This window comes from Acanthochromis polyacanthus, chromosome 13 (assembly GCF_021347895.1).
Source record: "Acanthochromis polyacanthus isolate Apoly-LR-REF ecotype Palm Island chromosome 13, KAUST_Apoly_ChrSc, whole genome shotgun sequence".
Taxonomy (NCBI): domain Eukaryota; kingdom Metazoa; phylum Chordata; class Actinopteri; family Pomacentridae; genus Acanthochromis; species Acanthochromis polyacanthus.
In genome coordinates, this window is record NC_067125.1 from 28,341,170 (window position 1) to 28,360,153 (window position 18,984).

The 18,984-nt window shown below is 42.1% G+C and overlaps 1 protein-coding gene across 4 annotated transcripts in view; it reads right to left on the reverse strand.

The window, feature by feature from the left end:
• Positions 1 to 18,984, reverse strand: part of fndc3a (fibronectin type III domain containing 3A) — a 53,409-nt gene that overhangs the window by 4,037 nt on the left and 30,388 nt on the right. For all 4 annotated transcript variants that reach the window (XM_022189099.2, XM_022189100.2, XM_022189101.2 and 1 more), the window contains 22 exons: positions 17,874 to 17,950; positions 17,521 to 17,767; positions 16,940 to 17,236; positions 15,805 to 15,863; positions 14,411 to 14,577; positions 14,241 to 14,300; positions 14,012 to 14,150; positions 13,273 to 13,326; positions 13,060 to 13,184; positions 12,702 to 12,876; positions 11,651 to 11,737; positions 9,380 to 9,518; positions 8,712 to 8,780; positions 8,480 to 8,598; positions 7,313 to 7,418; positions 6,932 to 7,107; positions 6,720 to 6,833; positions 6,405 to 6,554; positions 5,054 to 5,412; positions 3,905 to 4,117; positions 3,471 to 3,637; positions 625 to 749 (listed from right to left, as the gene is read on the reverse strand). In XM_022189099.2, coding sequence (XP_022044791.2) covers positions 625 to 749; positions 3,471 to 3,637; positions 3,905 to 4,117; positions 5,054 to 5,412; positions 6,405 to 6,554; positions 6,720 to 6,833; positions 6,932 to 7,107; positions 7,313 to 7,418; positions 8,480 to 8,598; positions 8,712 to 8,780; positions 9,380 to 9,518; positions 11,651 to 11,737; positions 12,702 to 12,876; positions 13,060 to 13,184; positions 13,273 to 13,326; positions 14,012 to 14,150; positions 14,241 to 14,300; positions 14,411 to 14,577; positions 15,805 to 15,863; positions 16,940 to 17,236; positions 17,521 to 17,767; positions 17,874 to 17,950 — 3,224 coding nt within the window. The remainder of the gene's footprint in view (positions 1 to 624; positions 750 to 3,470; positions 3,638 to 3,904; positions 4,118 to 5,053; positions 5,413 to 6,404; positions 6,555 to 6,719; positions 6,834 to 6,931; positions 7,108 to 7,312; positions 7,419 to 8,479; positions 8,599 to 8,711; positions 8,781 to 9,379; positions 9,519 to 11,650; positions 11,738 to 12,701; positions 12,877 to 13,059; positions 13,185 to 13,272; positions 13,327 to 14,011; positions 14,151 to 14,240; positions 14,301 to 14,410; positions 14,578 to 15,804; positions 15,864 to 16,939; positions 17,237 to 17,520; positions 17,768 to 17,873; positions 17,951 to 18,984) is intronic.

The window sequence follows — 18,984 nt, forward strand, 5'->3', positions numbered from 1 at the left end:
AGAAATTGTAAAATTTAATGGAGAAACAACTCTTTGAGAAAGAAGACTGTAGGAGGATAGAAGGCGCTTTTATACAGTTTTGAAAACAGCAGAAGCATAAAAATGATTGAACTGTGCATTTCACAAGAGCCAAACTACAATAGTCTGGCTGGTGCAAAAGACTGAAATAATAAAACTCCTATCCTCAGCAAAAGAAGAATCCCATTTCTTAAACATGGCTTTTTGAATCCAGGACGGAAACAAACGGGGACGGCGGTCACATATTTCAACTTCCTGATTCAATTGCCACGGATGATGTGCTGAGATTAGCATAAGCCTGCAGTGGCCATTATTCCACGTTAACATGGCTGGAGGCCACTAAGAGGGATGAATGTGCTGGCAGGGGCCAGACACCTGGGATACCTCATGGATCAATGACCTTTGCATAATGGGCAATTTAAAGCCAGCGGTGACTAATACAGAACGCTGCGACGCCACGGCGAAAACATTAAGGCCCTGGATCCATCTGTATCCTGATCTGCATAAAAAGGCCACCGTGATGAATGGCAGGTCAGTGGAAGGTAACAGGGAAGGACATAAAGCATGAAGAGGGAGCGCCGAACCTTCACGTGACAACGCCAGTACCTGTTTAAACTCTGAATTTCCCATCATGCACTGCAAGCTGTAGATCACCGGGTCCCCCTTCATGGGTGGCAGGGCCTCCCATGTGACTTCGCAGGAGTTGTCGTCCACACGCTCCACTTTAGGGGCTGCAGAGGGAGAGAGGAAGTAATGGAGGGAGGAAATAACTGCAGTAAATGTACTTTATCATCTTTAATGCAAAAGCTCCAAGCAGTCGGATTATGAAATGCTGAATTCCTAATGACGAGGAGGACTGCGAGTTTCTGTAGATTTACTTCATGTGTCACAACATTAACAAGCGGAAATGTAAATAAGAACAGATCTGTCAGCAGCTCTTGTTAGGATTCACTGACATCATCTGAAAAGCTTGACAAGGCAAAACTACTAATTTGATAACTGAGTAATCGATCAATTACTGAAACGAGAAACTGACTATTTAGATAATAAAGTGCACAATTATTACACGGCTCTTATTTCGGTATCAGCTTCTAAATTTAGCTTCAGGCTGCTATAGGCATTAACTAACTAAGAATAAAGACAATTAAAATTCTCTTTGTGCCGATGTGTGTTTCTGTGATTTTATGAAGTGCTGCTACAAATGTGCAATTACCGATACTCTGCTTTATTATTTTGTGCCGAAAGGTTGTTCAAGCCAGTAGTTGGGACCACATGAAGCGCTGTCAGACTAAGAGGGTGGTTCATGCGTTTATGTAATCAGTTAGCACGAAAAAAATACAACAATTAGATTCACTGGCAAATAATATGGCTAAGTTGACTAGATTGATTATTCACTGCACCTCTATCCTAAATGCAAAGTAACTGCTATTTATATGAAATTTATTTTGCAGACTGGTACCACATAACAGCCACTTAGATGTGTGAAAAATAGACCCTTTGGGGAAAAAATACTTATTTACAGGGTGACACAAAAAAAGGGAACTTTTTAACAATCCAATAAAAGCAAGAGTGATGGAAAAAAATATTTTATTCATAGTAATTGAAACCTTAAAACATGCCATTTAAGAAACAATGATGGAATTTTCATTTTTTTTAAAATTACTTCCTGTAGATGGCGTCCTCCTGTACGAATGCATTCTTGAAATCTACCTGGGGCTATGTCAAGAGTAAAGTGTACACAACTCGACCGAGAACTCTGGATGAGTTAAAACAGAGAATTCAGAATGAAATTCACAGTATCCCAGCTGAGATGTTGCAGCGGTCGTTTTGTGTCTGGTTTTTGTCATTTTGTGTCTGGTTTTTGTTGCTTTGTGTCTAATTTCTGTCATTTTGTGTCTGGTTTTTGTCATTTTGTCGTTTTGTGTCTAATTTCTGTCATTTTGTGTCTAATTTCTGTCATTTTGTCTCTGGTTTTTGTCATTTTGTCTCTGGTTTTTGTCATTTTGTCTCTGGTTTTTGTTGTGTTATGTCTGGTTTTTGTTGTAGTATGTCTAGTTTTTGTTGTTTTGTGTCTGGTTTTTGTCGTTTTGTGTCTAATTTCTGTCGTTTTGTGTCTGGTTTTTGTCATTTTGTCTCTGGTTTTTGTCATTTTGTCTCTGGTTTTTGTTGTGTTATGTCTGGTTTTTGTTGTAGTATGTCTAGTTTTTGTTGTTTTGTGTCTGGTTTTTGTCGTTTTGTGTCTAATTTCTGTCGTTTTGTGTCTGGTTTTTGTCATTTTGTGTCTTGCTGTTTTCGTTTTGTGTCGAGGAATCTCAACAGCAGATTTCAAGAATGCATTCGTACAGGAGGACACCATCCACAGGAAGTCATTTTTAAAAAATGAAAATTCCATCATTGTTTCTTAAATGGCATGTTTTAAGGTTTCATTTACTATGAATAAAATATTTCTCTTCCATCACTCTTGGTTTTATTGGATTGTTAAAAAGTTCCTTTTTTTTGTGTCACCCTGTATTTAATTTAAACTCAGTGTAACATGATATGTAATCTACAGAGGAGGAAGTTAGAATAAATTATATCTGTAAAAGCATCCCAAGCACTAAAAAGGCCAATAGAGAATAAAAATACCCAAAATTTATAATAATCATTTTCCCATTTGAAGTAATATTCCACTTATAACTGAATTAGAGCTTTGGGGGGATTTTGAAAGTGCGGCTGCAACAGAAACTACTTGATTTAATATGAGAGTACTTGCTCTGATAAGAACAGTGACTCAGCTGATGGATGAAGAGCGAATTCTAGACAACGACATGTGACTTTGCCTCATTAGCAGAGCAGCAGCTATGAGTCATGCTCTTCTTTAGGTAGGTGGCACTTTAGGCAAAACTATAAAAAATACGTGGTGGTACTGAACTGGCAAAGTGCCCTGGTAATCATTTTAAAAACACACACAGCTTTTTGGCATTATAATATTAAACTTTAGACGTAATGCTGAAATGGTTAGTCCAAATTCCAACGGTTTATATTTGAGAGTCCACTTCACTGTGTGGGGAGACGAGCAGTGCTGAGTAACACCGACGATCTGGCATATGACTGCCTGATTCAACAGAGGTGCCGTACTGAGAATAAAGCCTACGTCCTCATTACTGACTTCAACGCGTGGGATCAAAAGAGGCTTTGCCGAGGCGGCGGAGACCAGACCACAGCGCTGTGGGCTGCCGACTCGTGATGACAGCTGACAAGTGAATCTGTGGCTGCCGGGTTTTTACTCAAACGCAAGTCAAGCTTGGGGCAACTGAGGTTAAAAGCTGAGCGCACTGGCTGTCAGCATCGAGTGTTTGCAAAGATAATAAGAACTATTACACACAAAACAGACAAAAAGAAAGAATGAGGGAAGCAAAAGGAATAAAGACAGAATAGAGGGAGGAAGAAAAGAAGGAAAGCTGGCACTGTACCTTTCACTGGGGCTGGAGGAGAGCGTGGGGTGGTGAATGTGTAAACATTGGAGAAGGGCCCTTCGCCCGCCTCATTAAAGGCCTGGATGCGGAAAGTGTAAGAGGTAGACTCATTAAGCCTCTGGACTTTGTGAGTGTGGCATGGTCCTTTATACAAGGATATAAATCTGCAATGACAGGAACATGAAAAACAAGAGAGAACGGATTTAATGAGCAAAGGGTAAATATGACAAAAAGCAAATGAGACGAGTGGCTCCTCTGTCAGGAAATGTACAGCGGCATGAAGCACATCATCAGTTTCTGTCTGCCGTGTTAGTTCCTACGCCTTCCTGGATACAGTCATCTGAGGCTTTTGCTCAAACTCCCATCTCGGCTCTTATCGGTTCATCTTTTGTCAGGTCACTTCCCCGTCGCCTGACTAACGGGCCACTGACCTGCCGCTCTTGTCCCCCATCTGCAGCTGATACTGGAGGGCGTCTGAGGTGGCAGCTTTGGCCGGACCGTCGCCCCACTTGAGCCTGAGGGTCTGGTGGCTGAAGGCGGTGCACTCCAGGCGGGGGGGCTGAGGGGGCAGGGGCTTCGTCTTCAGCTTAAAGGTGTGACTAAAGGGGCCTGCTCCCAGGCTATTCAGGGCTTGGATTCGGATCCTGAGGAAGAAGAAGAAGGAGGAGAGATTTAGCAACATCAGAGAGCTGCCAAAACTGAGCTTACCTGAGCAGAAATACTGCAGTGACTGTCAAAGTGGCATTAGCAGTATTTCATCTCTTGGGCAGAAGGTTATGTTCAGCATCTGTCAATGTACAGCAGCATATTTTATTTTGATTCAGCTCCGTGTTTGGTTCTCAACACACTGGCAAAGTCAGCCAAATAATTCACCCTCGGTCTATGTTTCAGTGGGAGTCTCATATGTCGAGCTTTCAGATATTATCACTGTGCATTTCACGAATGCAGTTTAAAACAAACCAAGTGTTAATGACATTTCAGATAAATAAAAACTGCTTCTTAAAATATTATTCTGTTAAGCCTTCTTTATTTAACTCTGCAAAATGTTTATTTTCCTGTAAAAAGGAACCAGTTTTATGATCTGGAATCAACTCCTATGCAGAAGTAGCTCATGGTGTCCAATCTAACCTATTAAGACAAACAAAACAGCTTGTTAAGGGAAGAAGAAAATCCTTTTTTGCAGTCGTTATCTTCGTATGTCCAGGATACAACTGGTGGGGTAACCTCATAGTCTCAAGCACTGAAAGCATTGTTGTTTTGTTTCTTTTTCAAACATGTTGTTTGTCAAGTTAAATGTCTGAGCCCTCAGGCCTGGACAGCAACTGTTCTGTAAACAGCTGTACGGACTGGTTTCGAAATGTGAAATTTTTTTTTTACTTCAGGTGTCCTCTTTAGCATCCTTTGTTACAACAGAGTTAATATACAGTATATTTACCTGTGTGTCTAATTGATTTGTATCTCGTTTTATCTCTACTGAGCACTTTCAAATCAGCTGGCTCCTGTTGACATCTGAGAAGTTCAGAGTTGCATCGTACATCACAACGCGACATTCAGTGAGTTTTCAGTGACGAAGCACCGACCTGTAGCTGGTGTCAGGCTGCAGATGCTGGATGATGTGTTTGGTGACGGGACCGACGACGACGGGCTGCCGCTCTCCCAGATCGATCAGGTAGGAAGTGATCTCAGAGCCGTGATCGCATGGAGGGTCCCAGCAGATACCCAGGCAAGTGGATGGAGAGTAAACCGGCGGTGGCCTTGAACTGCTCTCCTCCTCCTCCTCTTCTTCTTCTTCGTCTTCATCTGCATCCACTTGGGTCTCGTACCTCAGCAGCTCGGACTCTTTCAGCACGTAGATGCTGCTGACAGCTGCAGGCACCGAGCAGGGCGTCTGGCAAAGCACCGCTTCACTGAAGAGCCCCACGCCAGCCACGTTCACAGCCTGCACGACAACGAAACACAAGACTGAGTCAACTCTCACTTGTGACGTGGAAGGACGCGCATGCAAGGTCCATGTTTGACCACAAGGTGGAGTTCTAATGTAAACATAACTGGTAAAGATTTCAACAAGGTTCAAGTACTATGTGTTTTGTTTCTATTTTAGTCAAGTATTTAATCCTAAAAAAACACATTTTAAGATAATCTAAGACTGTGCCATATCAGATTGTTCACTGTGAGCCACTAGAAGCCGTGGATATGTAGTTTAAAGGAAGCATATGTTAGGCAGCCATCACACAAACACACGAAGACAAACCTCTTCCCACCAATAAAGCAAACCCTAAAAACAACTGTGTAAAAAATTAAGACTAACTCCCTATTTCACACTATTGCGAGAATAACATTTCATCAAAAATCTAATTCACACATTTTCTTTATATCATCACAAAACAACTAAAACCCCCAAGAGGAAATCTCTAAAATTTAGAGAAAAAATGTCTTATTTAACTGCTGTAGTTGATTTTTTCTATTTTCCCTAATAAAAAAAAACACTGTTACAGTCTGTTGGTATGAAATATTGCAGCTGAGTTTTATCAAGGAGTATTAAAGTGAAAAATAAATAATATATTGCCTACTAAGAATAGACAAATCTCTGCACATTACCCACTTCAAGCTAAAACAAGTACCTTCAAGGATACAACAACTGAGGGAAGACTGCTCCAGATATTTCCTACTTGGCTGACCTCGTATCAGATTTATGCTTACAGATCCACATGTGAAAGTTTTTGCTGTTTCAGTGATCCTTGCTCCACAGTAGCTGACATAACCTGCACTAATACTAAAATGACTTCTTACTTATTATTATTCAAGCTGAAAAAAGTTTGTTAGATGCAGTATTTTAGGGTTCCTTTTAAAGAATGGCACACATGAATAAACAGATTAGTGCTGGCTTCATGAAAATAAATAGCAAAAAATATAGTGTTTGTTGATGCTCACCTGTACCCGGCAGAAGTAGTTGGTTGAAGGCAGCAGTCCCTTCACCTCATGGCTGAGTCCTGATCCGGTGTAACACGTCTGCATGCAGCCTTCAGCTGCTCCCCACTCCAGACGAAACTCTGTCACCGGAGCTCCATTGCAAGGAGGTGTCTAGAGGACAAACACCAATGACAAAGCCCATCAGCACTGATGACACAGTGTTGTTGTGCTTCATAATAATGCAGCTGTATGTAAATTATCCTGTATATATTTTCAGAGAGATGCATGTGATTACTGTGTGCATCAGTGGGGGAATAGAAATGAAGCTGGTCTCACCTCCCAGCTCACAACAACACAGCTGGGGGATTTGCATGTGGTGGAAGGGCTCTTGCACTGCTCAGGGGCCCCGGGGCCGGTTGTAACCTCACAGCGCTCCGAAAGAGGACCGAACTATTTGCACAAAACAACAAATGTATTCAGTGAGGGAGGGAAACGTGTAGGAGAAGGAAAAAAGCAAATGTCTTCTCGGTTTTAACAGTCTCTCTCACCCCAGCCTTGTTTGCTGCTTTGAGCCGGAAGCTGTAGGTTTTCCCAGGCATTAACCCTCCCACAGAGCAGTCCATCTCTGGACCCTGGTAAACCTCCCTGCTCTCCTCAGACTGCGGCCCACTCACTTCTACACTGTAGCAGGACACTGGGCTTCCTCCGTCTACCTGAGGCGGACCTAGAGAATGTTTGCAGACCAGTGTTTAGAAATCAATAGGCTCTAAAAAAAGAGTTTTTTAAGAAAAAAATACCGCCAACAAAAAGGAACACAAAATGCATAATCAAAGCTCACTGCTTAGAGGTAGTTTGCTAGACTAATAAATGCATCAACAGAAGCTAGAAATACATCCCACACAGATCTAAGTTGGAGAGGAATGACTCACCCCAGCGCAGTTGCACCTCCCTGGCTTTGGGCTTGCCCACCAGCCGAGGGGGCTGGCAGGGCCCCGGGGGCACCGCGGGAGTCTGGACCTGCAGGGTCTCTGACAGCTTGCAAAGGAAGACAACACACCAATTAAGACCCACAGAATGTAACAAATTGACAATCCAGCTCCATCCTCTCACTCGCTCTCACACAACACAGAAGAAAAAAAAAAAACACGTGGCCACAGAATGCCATTTTCACCAGCTTATCAGGCTGATTCAGGCTACAACGGACCTGAGCGGAGACAAATGTGAATTAAAGAAGGTATACAAGCATACAGAGCTACACTGTGTGCTGTGGATGAAGTTAGATGGATAGTCTTGCCAGTGAAAAATAGCCTCAACATCTGTGACAAAAGGAAGACATGTGAATGTTATGTCACACTGAGCTGAACCCAAAGAAGCAGGAACTTGCCGCCATGACTCATGGTTCTTTACAAGACGCGTCATGAATAAATGCATGCGCAAACAGCTGATGAAAAAAATTAATCAAAAGCATCTGTGAACTGAACTAATTAAGAAAAAACATCCTCTGACACATGCAGCGAGGGTTAATCGATTAGCAGGCTTTGTCTTGTACTTACACACCAGGAGGCACAGTCTAATCTCACCAACGTAAGAGACTCACTAAATGCCAATTTCCTGTTAAAACTCACCGTAAATAGAATGTATATCTCAAATTATTTCCATCAAAATTTATCTGATCAACACTGGCTGCCTGTCTTAATAAGCACAGTTTAGGTAGCAGCTGTGAAATGTATCAATAATTAAAAAGCCGATAGAAAACAACGCATAACTATGAGATTTTATAAAGCTCCAATCTTGTGTGGACCTGCAGTCGCCACTCTGGGAAGTCTTACTGGAAATCTGGGATGGTGCTGCTTTGAAAGTCAATTTTAACTTCAAGTAGATTAACCAAGCTAAGCAATAAAATCTGTGTCACAGTTTCTAATATTAATAGTCATCTTGGCACTTCTTTATGAAAAGAAAACAGGTGCAGTTTCGTGCTTCCTTTCTCCCTGCAATCACCTGCAACTGATCATCAAACTCTTTCAATTCCTGTGGCGAAACACAAGACTCTGTGCGCTACCGTGTGTGTGCACGTGTACCGACGCTGAATGACTCACCGGGCTCTGCCCACCCTCGCTCATGCAGTAAACTCGCGTCTGGTAGGAGCAGCCGGGCTTCAAACCCTCACACACATGTTCCATCGCCGGCCCTGAGTACACCGGCCCCCATGACAAGCCTGAGTACAAAAAACATTTTAAATGGATTTAAATTAGTTCAATAAATGAGCGTTTTCAAGGTCAAAAACATAATTTCCGGCATTTTATTATATTATCACTGTGAGCAACTTACCACTTAAGCCCTCGCACAGTTCCACAACATATTTTGTGACTTCTGCACCGCCATTATCTTTAGGGGGTTCTAAATTGTAAGACGAACAAATAGAATAAAACCATTACCATTCCAACAACATTATGTTTCACTTGGGGATATATGAATTCCTTTAAAATGTGTTTTGAAGCAGATCGACAAACAATGAAATACAGAACAGGGAGTGATTTTATGCAACCTTGCCGCCTCGTTAAACTCCCAAAGTAATAAGTATTTCAAATAGGAAATGCAAATGTAGAAAAAGAATGAATTGCCAATCGTGTGGCCTTTTTCTGTCCCTCAAGTTTCTTCGGGAGCTCATTTTGTTGCACTTGGACAATGTTTTCAAAACTGCAGGCATATTTTTTTTTTTTTCTTTCATTTTGAAAACTGAAAGCAGAAACCAAGTACAGCAGTGAGTGATGTGTTTGTCTACTGAGGTGTATGAAAGATTCATGCTGATGTCTGAAAAGTGGAGAGAATTGTCAGTCATATACTGTACAGACTAGTTGGGATGTCATCCGTCTCAGATGGTCAGGCAGTGCTCAGTGAGAAAAGTGAAACTGTAAACTGGACTTGCCAGCTGTCAACAGCAAGTAAGACTGAAAGGTTTTAATAAGAAGAAGGTTGACTCGTGAGAGAAAGCTCACCCCAGGCCATCTTGAAGCTGTTCGGCAGGACTCTTCCTCTGATCACAGGCCTGCAGGGACAGCTGGGTCTGTCTGGGTTTGTGATGAACTCGACCACCTGGCTGGGGTTACTCTTCCCCTCCGAGTTGTATGCCGCCACCTGGACAAAGTGCACAAATAGAGGCAGTGAGAAGCCACACAGTCTCCCCTCCCAAATCAAGTGTTTTTGCAATGCTGGACATTCCTAAGTGCAGCGTTTTATTTAAGCCACCACGTTTTAAAAGACTTGGAGAGACATGATAAGTATACCTGCAACAAACATGGCCTCAGATGACATTAACAAATAGATTCTGCTGCTTGAATCTACACAACACAAGCATTTACATTTCAGTGTGCCACACCTGCAAAAACATAGAAATCTGTGGGAGCCTGCTGAGTAGAGTTCATCCGCACACTGCAGCAAGACCAACCTGCACAGCACCCAGCCTCCCCTCACACTATGCAGCTGGATAATTGGAAATGAGGGAGGTTGTCTGGAATATTTTTATCATTTAGTCTTACGGTGGTTTGTTGTGGTGAGACCTTTCTGTCATGTTTAGAATTTCTATGATACAGATTCCTACAGCTTTGTGAGTAAAGCTTACAAATTCTATTTGCGGTCTATGCATTAATATGATTTCACGATCTTGAAGCACTGGGCAGAAAAAAAAGAGGACCTGTTACTGACACTTACAGCAGGAAAATAACAGGTATTGAGAAGCGAAAAAGTCTGAATACCTGTGAGCCGGCTCCCATCTTCAACTGATAACTGACTGTAACTGCACATTATAAATACGGCTATTTCGGCAAATCACGGATAGCTGAAGTGAATGTCATTGAAAATCTCGTTACAATGCAATGCTATGCTGGGAAGCCTTGGATCCTGGCATTCATATTGATGGTTTTTTGACACAGACCATCCATCTAAACATCGGTTTACGACAAGCACATCAGAGCCTCCCCCAGCAAGACAATGCAGACTGCTAAAAATGCTCCAGAGCAGCTCGAGGAACACGACCAAGAGCCACAGGCTTTAAAACTCTCCCATTTCCAATCTGAATGGGCAATCACAGGCTCCCACTCCCTGTGTTATAGTATCAAACATAGCAGGATCCACACCAAAAGGTCCCTTGTTCACGTTCCTACATTTTAGAGTTATTTAGGCCAGCACTGTAGTTTTGACTGTTACTCAAACAGAAGTAAACAGTCTGTCTGCTGGGAATCATTATCACAAGCATTAAAATATTCCACAATAACTGTTCACAAAATGTCAATTGATCGGAATATACTGTAGCAGAAACGAAACTGTCTAAATACAGTAGCATTGTTCATAATAACAGAGGAGCATGGCAGCTAGTAAAATGGTGTGGCTAATTTACATTCTTTAAACAATTTTTGGACCAAAATGTAGATCTATAGCACAGAGTTTCCACACATGGGAACTCTACTGCAGTAAACACAACACACAGACTTTTTAGAAGCCAAGTTTAAGATGTTAAGCATCTTAACAGTCCTCAAAGTACATAGCAAAGCTGTCCAAGACAGCTGCTATCTGCTTGTCAGAATGATTGATTGAATAAATCTATCTCCAGCACATGGAGGAAAGATTTTTAAATGACATCCTGTGTTTGTATATGACACATTTTGACACAGATCCCACCTCACATTCGGTAGCAGGTCTTCAGTCTTCTATCAAAAATATATCTATTACTCAATGCCACCTTTTCTCACTGGATTAACACTTCTTAGCTTTTTACCAGGAGCATCACGGATCCTTGTAATGGTCTCTGTCAGTAAATTGTGAAGGATGTTTACCTGCGATTCTTCAGAGCTATTTAGTAAATACTAAATAATTCAACAGTTGGAGGAGCAACAATTTTGAAGTAAATGAGAGAAGGTGGGAATGTGGGTGAGAGTGAGACACACAGACAGAAACACGGAGAGAATGACAACAGGGTGTCCCTAAACTCTGTGACATTACTGCCAGCCAAAAGACCACTACGGCTGAAATGCTTTACTCGACTGGCTTCTCACTGGGGCCCCGCATGCGATCAGCAGCGGAGTCCTAATGTTCACGCTGTCGGTTGCCCACTGCTCTGCTGGCAGAATCCTGTAAACGGATGAGTCATCGGTCCGACGTGGGACTCAGCACCCCTCCCTGCCTGAAGCCTGCCCCCTCCGCACATACATATTCTGCTTCAGCTTTTATTAAACCTCGGATCAGCGGCTCTGACTGCATACATCATCCCTTACCCTGAACTTGTACTTGGTACTCCTGTGGAGATTCCTAACGGTGCAGGTGAGTTCGTCGCCGTCGTAGCTTGGCTGGAAGCCATATCCCTGGGACGGAGACAGATGACAAAGAGAGAAAGAAAACAGTGAGGTGAGCAGTGACTTACCAGACAACCATTGTAGCACAGAAAACAAAGTGGTCTGCAGGACAAACAGCTGCAGGGGGATAGCGGAACATTTTCGCGTTGCCTGGCAGAGACTAAGCCTGCAGAAAGCTGCTTGAGGTGGGGCAGGCAGAGGCAACAGTAGCTACAAATGTCAGGTAACCTTCAGAACAAAAGTGTTACAAAAATAAGAATTTGGATTGAAATAAAAAAGAGAATTCCTGAAGACAGCAAGCAGCTACGTAAGAATCTATATAAACCAGGTAACTGATGCCTGTAATAACTGATAATTCTTTATATATTATTATAACTTTTTTTATGTAGCACCTTTTATAACGTCTTTTAGAGCCAGTGGCAAAAGGAAAAGAAGGATACTCCGGAAAAACACCAAACAACACAAGGCTGGTCAGTCCAAACATGATAAAAGATTCTCAAAATAAATGAGTACAACAAAAACGAAAAAATAATAATAAAATGCTGCATTCAAGTAAGGCAAAGAAGAAGTGGAATGAAAGAAACTAGAGAGTAAAACTAAAAAACACAAGGTTAAAAATGATAGTAACAGTAGCAACAGTAAATAAGCAACAAATACATCAATAAAGGAATAAAATGAACAATAATAATAAATAATATTAAAAAACAATTAGATGATAAAAATAGACAGTAAAAAAATCCACAATGGAAGTGATTAATAAATTATAGATTGTAAAAAATGTTTATAGTGTACATAGGAAACTACAGCTCAAGAGATACGATATCTGCGATATAAGAAGTAATTGTCCCTAGTATGCATCAAGCATTTTACATAGAAGAACAATGAAACCAATGAAAACCATTAGTTGCAGATGTTCGGTTTTGCTGTGTCATTCTTGTGCTTCAATCTCAAACAGAAACAATGAGAGACATACCGAGCCTTCCTCCTCCATCTCTAAAATATAGTAGATGTCGTCCTCCTTCGGAGAGCTAGTGGGCCTCTGCCACTTCAGACACAGCCAGGTCACCCCTGTCATCTCCAGCTCTGGAGGGAAGGGTGGCAATGGCACACTGCATGAGGTGAACAGGTCCACCACTTCACTGAACTCGCTGGGGAGGGCAGAGAGAGACAGAGGATGGGAGAGAATGGGAGAAAGAGACAGGAAGAGACAGAGTGAGAGACGCACATACACAAACAGATGGAGACAGTGAATGGAAGAAACAGCAACATAAAAACAGACAACAGGGAGGGTGCCTCGCAGGAAATATCATCTAGCTTGTTAATGCGCTTACCTTACGCCAATGTCATTTTTGGCTGCAAGGCGGAAGGAGTATCTTGACGCTGGAGAAAGCTTGGTCACTCTGTACTGCTTCTGAGGTCCATAGTAGCACTGCTCATAAGTACCAGTGCCCTTCCCCTGAACAGAGCAAAGTCTTTAGTTTAGAAACGAGCAGCTCGGAATCTCTGTGAAACAACATGCAGCTTTGTGATGAAGAAAAATGTACCTCATCCCACTGGAGAATGTAGTTTTGAATTTTGGAACCGTTGTCACATGAAGCCTGCAGGTAAACCACACAGTTTTACAATGCTCCACAAGCCACTAATACATACACCAATGCATGGATATTTTTATTCATTTTGACTTTTTGAATTGGTACAGTGTAATAACTTAAATGTCACAGATCAAAAATGAAACAGAACACGGAGAAATGTTTTCAGACAGTGTTAGGAGCACCATCCCTCATTCAACTGCCACCAATCCTCAGCACCACTAATAACAAATAAAGTGAATGTAAGTGCGCACTTGGAGATTTACTTTATTTAGCAAAGTATGCTGAGCGTGCAAGTTGGCTCTTTCAGTGCTTTGCTAAACTGGGAGGCAACCATTATCTTAAACTCCCTGGAATGGCACAACGTTAATGAATCCACAGTTGGAGAAAAAGCACCACACTAAAGGAGATCTCAAAGAAAATTGGTATTAAAGGGCAGATTTTAACTGAGTGCCCTTTTTGTATTAACTTGATTCTCCTACCTTAAGACAAATGTGTGTGTAGTAGCTGCGATGGCTACCACTTTATTATTGGAAACTAAATCATAGTCTTAATGCTTGGTTAATATGCTGTATGTTTCACATTGTAATAAATCCTAGCTTTCTATCACATAGACGTTGTCCAGATTTTTTGTCTGACTTTAAATCTATGGCTTCAAATCTCAACCCCAATGATCAGATGTTATTTTGTTTACCTTCCACTGGAGTACAAGTGTGTTCTTGGTCCCACTGGCCTTCCTGGGAGGATTGGGAGGATCTGGCTCACAGCTTAAAGTGGTGAAGCTCACAGCCTCCGATGGGCTTCCCTGTAAACAGTTACACATTGCCTGGACCCTGAAAAACAAAAAAACCTAAGTGTTACAGAATGTTCCTCTTTGTATCGACACTGCGTTTCCAACAAACCAAGCAGAATGTTATGCCGACCTGACGTGATAGTCTGTTGCTGGTCGAAGGTCTTCTAAAGTTGCACTTGGTTCTTCTCCACTGCATCAAAGGAAAACAAACATTGTTCAGTGTTTTCAGTCAACTGTCAGTGTAAAATCTCTGACAACAGTTGGTGTTGAGCCTTCTGGCATGTTGTTGTTTGCGCTCACCAGTACATGCTCTGGTACTTTCCATCTTTGCCACTAACTGAGACGGAGACCTCGAAGCTGAGGTTCTCCGGGGGGCTACAGTCGTTCTCCACGCTGCCGTTCTCGCTCTCTGGCCGGGTGGGCGCACTCCAGCTCACGACTGCTCCTCTGGCCTGGATGTCTGACACCTGGAATACGAGATGTTCATGGGTCACTGGCAAGTCAATCTAATAACATAAATGTGCAGAAAAAGCTTTTATTTCTTCAACCAAAGTATCTGCTAAATGTCTGAAGTCACTTTTTCCATTTTTAAAACCTAAAATGTCCACAAATGATCTTGTCCTATAAACAGCACTCTATCAGATTTTCAAGTCTTACACTTCCTAAACCTTCACAACAATGACATAGCTCGGTAGAGGAAAAATAGACAGGGATCAAAGTATGCAAGCTGATGTCGCATCGGGGAAAGAGGTTTTTCAGCATTTGGCAAGGATGTGATGTGCAACCCGAAGATTTTTCGTTCTGTTTGGAGGAGGTTTAAAAATAGCCTGAGCTACACTGCAGGGGGATTCATATGTGGAAGAACTCAATCAGGTCAAGTCTGTACCTCCTCCCCTCTGCCTTGGGGGGCCCACCTTAGTCCCACAGTTCGATTCTCGGTCCTTTAACAAACCAGTGTGGCAGCACAGATGGGGAAAAAAATCCACTTTCTATTGAAGCTGAACTTCCTCTGTATTCCCTTAACTTTATCTATCATCTTTCCAACAGACTTGCTTTGCCACTTGTACAAGGAGTTAAGACCTTGGCGACAGAGTATGACAAATCTCATCTTATGAGGTCAAGGAAATTCTATTTGTAGGGAATCTACTGATTCCCATGCAGCTTCTGCAGAACAGCTACTCTTCACTTTATTTATCTACACTGCTGTTGTGACCCCAGCACCATTTCTCAAGGGTCATTTCAAAGAATAAAAAAAAAATTACTTTTGCACATGTTTATATCTTTACCTGATTATTTTCTCACATCTAATATCTAATCTTATATTTTGTGCTAAAATAAATGCAATTTTATGAGACTTACAGCACAGTACCAGAAAATGTGAGAGCTAGGGGAATATTTAGTTAAAACTCAGCACTTCTATCCAAGCAAAATGCAAACCACTTAGCATAGGTGTTTAGCGGCACATGTGGGAATAGAAATCCCCACATGGATGATAGTCAGCAGGTCTGACTCCATTAGCGAGACGTCAAGCAAGAATTCATCACGGATGTTAATAGAATGCTTAACGATGCAACACAGACGCATCGTTACAAGTTTTTGTGAATGCAGCGTTGACAGATTCACATGAAATCACGCAATTTGTATTAATTACATAAAGAACAAAATTAAACAGAGAGATTGAAGCGAATACCAACCGCTGGTTTACTGATGGTACTCAATAACGCTTGCAGGGCCTGAGCCTCCTTGTCCAGCTCTGAGGAAAGAAAAGCACCACAGACTACATGAAATAAAGAAAAAAGCATGTGACAAACAACATTTCTGCAGGAGTTTGGATATACTGTAACATTTATCTGGATATAAATGTCATGTCAGTGTGCTGCTGGGACAGTTTATCAAGTGCCATACTTTTACACCATCAATCCAATGAGTTATTTGGTGTTATAACTATTTTTTCCATGCTGAACCAACAGCAGAATAATTATGTCAGTGCATTTAAAATGACTCATGACTTAAAAAAAAGAAAAAAACATTTATCAAATCACTTAGCTCTGGTAATAGTCACTTAAAATGTGAAACTCATTTCTAAATTCAGTATTACACATTAACATTCAGCTGGTTTCCTTAGGGTTTTATTGTAGAAAAAGCAAGATAGTCAGCTATGAAAGTAAAGTGACCTGAATCCAATGTATTATAGTTGTGGATGCCTAACGATATCAGCAGCATCATCGTTCCTGGCCAATAAAAGCTTTATAATATAGTATTGGAATATGTCTTCCCCTGTCAGTGAGCCAACTGTGTAAGCTCAAAAATAATAATAATATGCTAATTCCACTATAGGAGAAACCTGATGTTCTCTGCAATTAGGTGGAAAAAAAATAAGTTACTGGCATCAGCAATCAGCCAATTTAAAAATATCAGCATATTGGATACTGGCAGAAATCCAATATCATGGTTGTCTAAATATAACTAAAAGAAATGATACAATTGAGTGAGGGAGCCAGCCACAACCAAACACAGTCTGAAGTTGGAAAACTAGTTTATGAATTAGTTACTACTACTACTACGACAACTGCAGATAATAATAATAACAACAACAATAATAATAATAATACAAATGGCATTATTTTTTGAAAACGCCCCATTAAAAATGTAGCAATTTAATGGTCGGCTGCTCCTTGATTTTGCCTATCTTCATGAGGTCATCGGGTGAAATTATCATTTCCTCCGATTTAAAAATTGATAGTAATTAACTGCAGTCACCACAGTGCACTATTAAACTCTTGTCCCAGCTGTAAACCTTGTCAAACCTCTACCCTTTGACCTCCTTACCTCCTGACTCTCCGTTTCTCCCCTTGCCCGTCTGCTTGTCAGGGCAGGCTACTGCATGCCGAAGCTGCCCCTGCTCTACCTCCGACCCCTTCCCTCCGATGCCGTTATGAATGTCCGCTGTTGGGGGGCTGTTGCAAGTCTTTTGCGGCGACGGGGGAGGGCTGTCCTTCACCTGCCCTCCTCCGCCTGCCTGGCGCTCCTTCAGTTTCTTTTGCAGACGTTCGTGCGTTTTGCTAGTTCTGTCGTCTCTGTGAACAAACGGTGGGCGTCCATGTTGGGAGTGAGAATCTGCAGAGACTGGAACGACACAAAGGCCACACTTGAAGGTTTGTACAGACGCAGACAGGAGCAACAAAGATCTGTCTGGAGGCCAGACAGGCAGGTCGAAAAACAGCAAACTCACAGGAAATTATTACAGGGACGTACAAACACACCAGACAGTCGTGAGGTAAGATTAAAAAGCTGAGAGACTAAACAGTTTGACTCAGGCCACGATTGCATAACTAGACTGTACAAATAAAGTGCTGAGAACAAATAAATAATATAACAGTGGAGTCCAGACACTGCCGGATTCATCTTACCCTGCTCCGAGTAGATATGAGCTGGATGGTACTGGGAGATGTACTGAGAGCTCATGTCGCCCACGCCTCCTGCCATGCCTGTGTACAGGTGAGGTGGAGGGGGCATCATGGCAGGGTGTGGGATGAAGGCAGGCAGGTGGGCATGGGGTGGAGGTGGAGGATGGTGGAGAGGGGAGTGCCCTCCAGGGTGGAACTCTGGCTGCTGAGGTAAAACCAGAACCCGCCGCACTCCGTTCTCCTCTATGATCTGAGAGGAAACGAACAAGAGCACGGGAAGCGGAAATCAAAGCTGCTCTGAGCCGGAAAAGATGTCATTCAGGTACACTGGACTGGAAATGGCATAGCAGGAGTACCTGTGAAACGTATCCAGGAGGCACATAGATTGGAGGCACTGAACCATTTGGAGACATCATGGGAACCTGAGCAGGACCTGTGAAGAAGGAAGGGACAAGATCAAACACTCTCCCTGAGGACAAACAGCTGTTTCATCTGTGGGAAATGTGTTGCAGATAAGAGATGTACACAGGGCTGAACATCCATTCAAGCCCAACAGGTAGATGTGAGCCAGAATAACAACACAGAAAGGTAGTAAATTTAGAACAAATCAAAGCATCACACAATAGTTGATGAACAGATCAAATACTGACCCAGAATCCCAAATTTACAACTGGATCCTAAACGTGATCAGGTAAGGATTTGTTGACTACACTCATAACATTCTGATATGCACAGTCAACTGTCTGTGCTTTTGCAGCTACCTTTCACCCACTATGAAGATAATAAATGGACTTTAACTTCTGTATTGCTCCTTGTATTGTGTCATTCATGGAATAAGAGACTTTGCAGGTCTAAATTCCAGCCAACCTCAAATATAACCTCACTCTTTTAAACAAGGGGCATTTTCAATGACTATTTCACTTTTTAAATACCTATGAGTGTGGCATGGCAGAAAAATGCATTTTTAAAATACTGGCAAAATGCAAGAAGACCACTTTACAAAAGTGCTGAGAAACAACAAAGTTTCCTGCTCTGTCGTAGGGGCCAGTTCAACGGCTTAGCTCAGCTCAGAGAAGTGACAGCTCAGCAGAAAGCCTCGGCGAGAGAAAGAGAGAGCGACCTCTGAGCCAAGTTTGCACATTTCTCTTCTTAAAAACCTAAGACAGAAAACACCAGGGCCCCACAACGCCACATGTCATGCAGGAGAACAAAAGGACTCACAACGCACACTGACCTCCTTGGACACTGCTTGAGGAAGAGTTTTCCGTCATTTTGTCAAAAGTAGTCTAAGCAGAGAAAGCACTAATAAACAAGCAGCTATAACGGGTCTGTGACTGCACAGGCTGGCCTGTGTAATGATGCAGCAAAACCTCTGACACTCCCACTAACAGCCAGCACCACTTTCTCAGGTGCTAAAGTCCAGCCTCCAGCTCTCAGGGAAGAGAAGAGAAATGGAAAGTTAAAGCA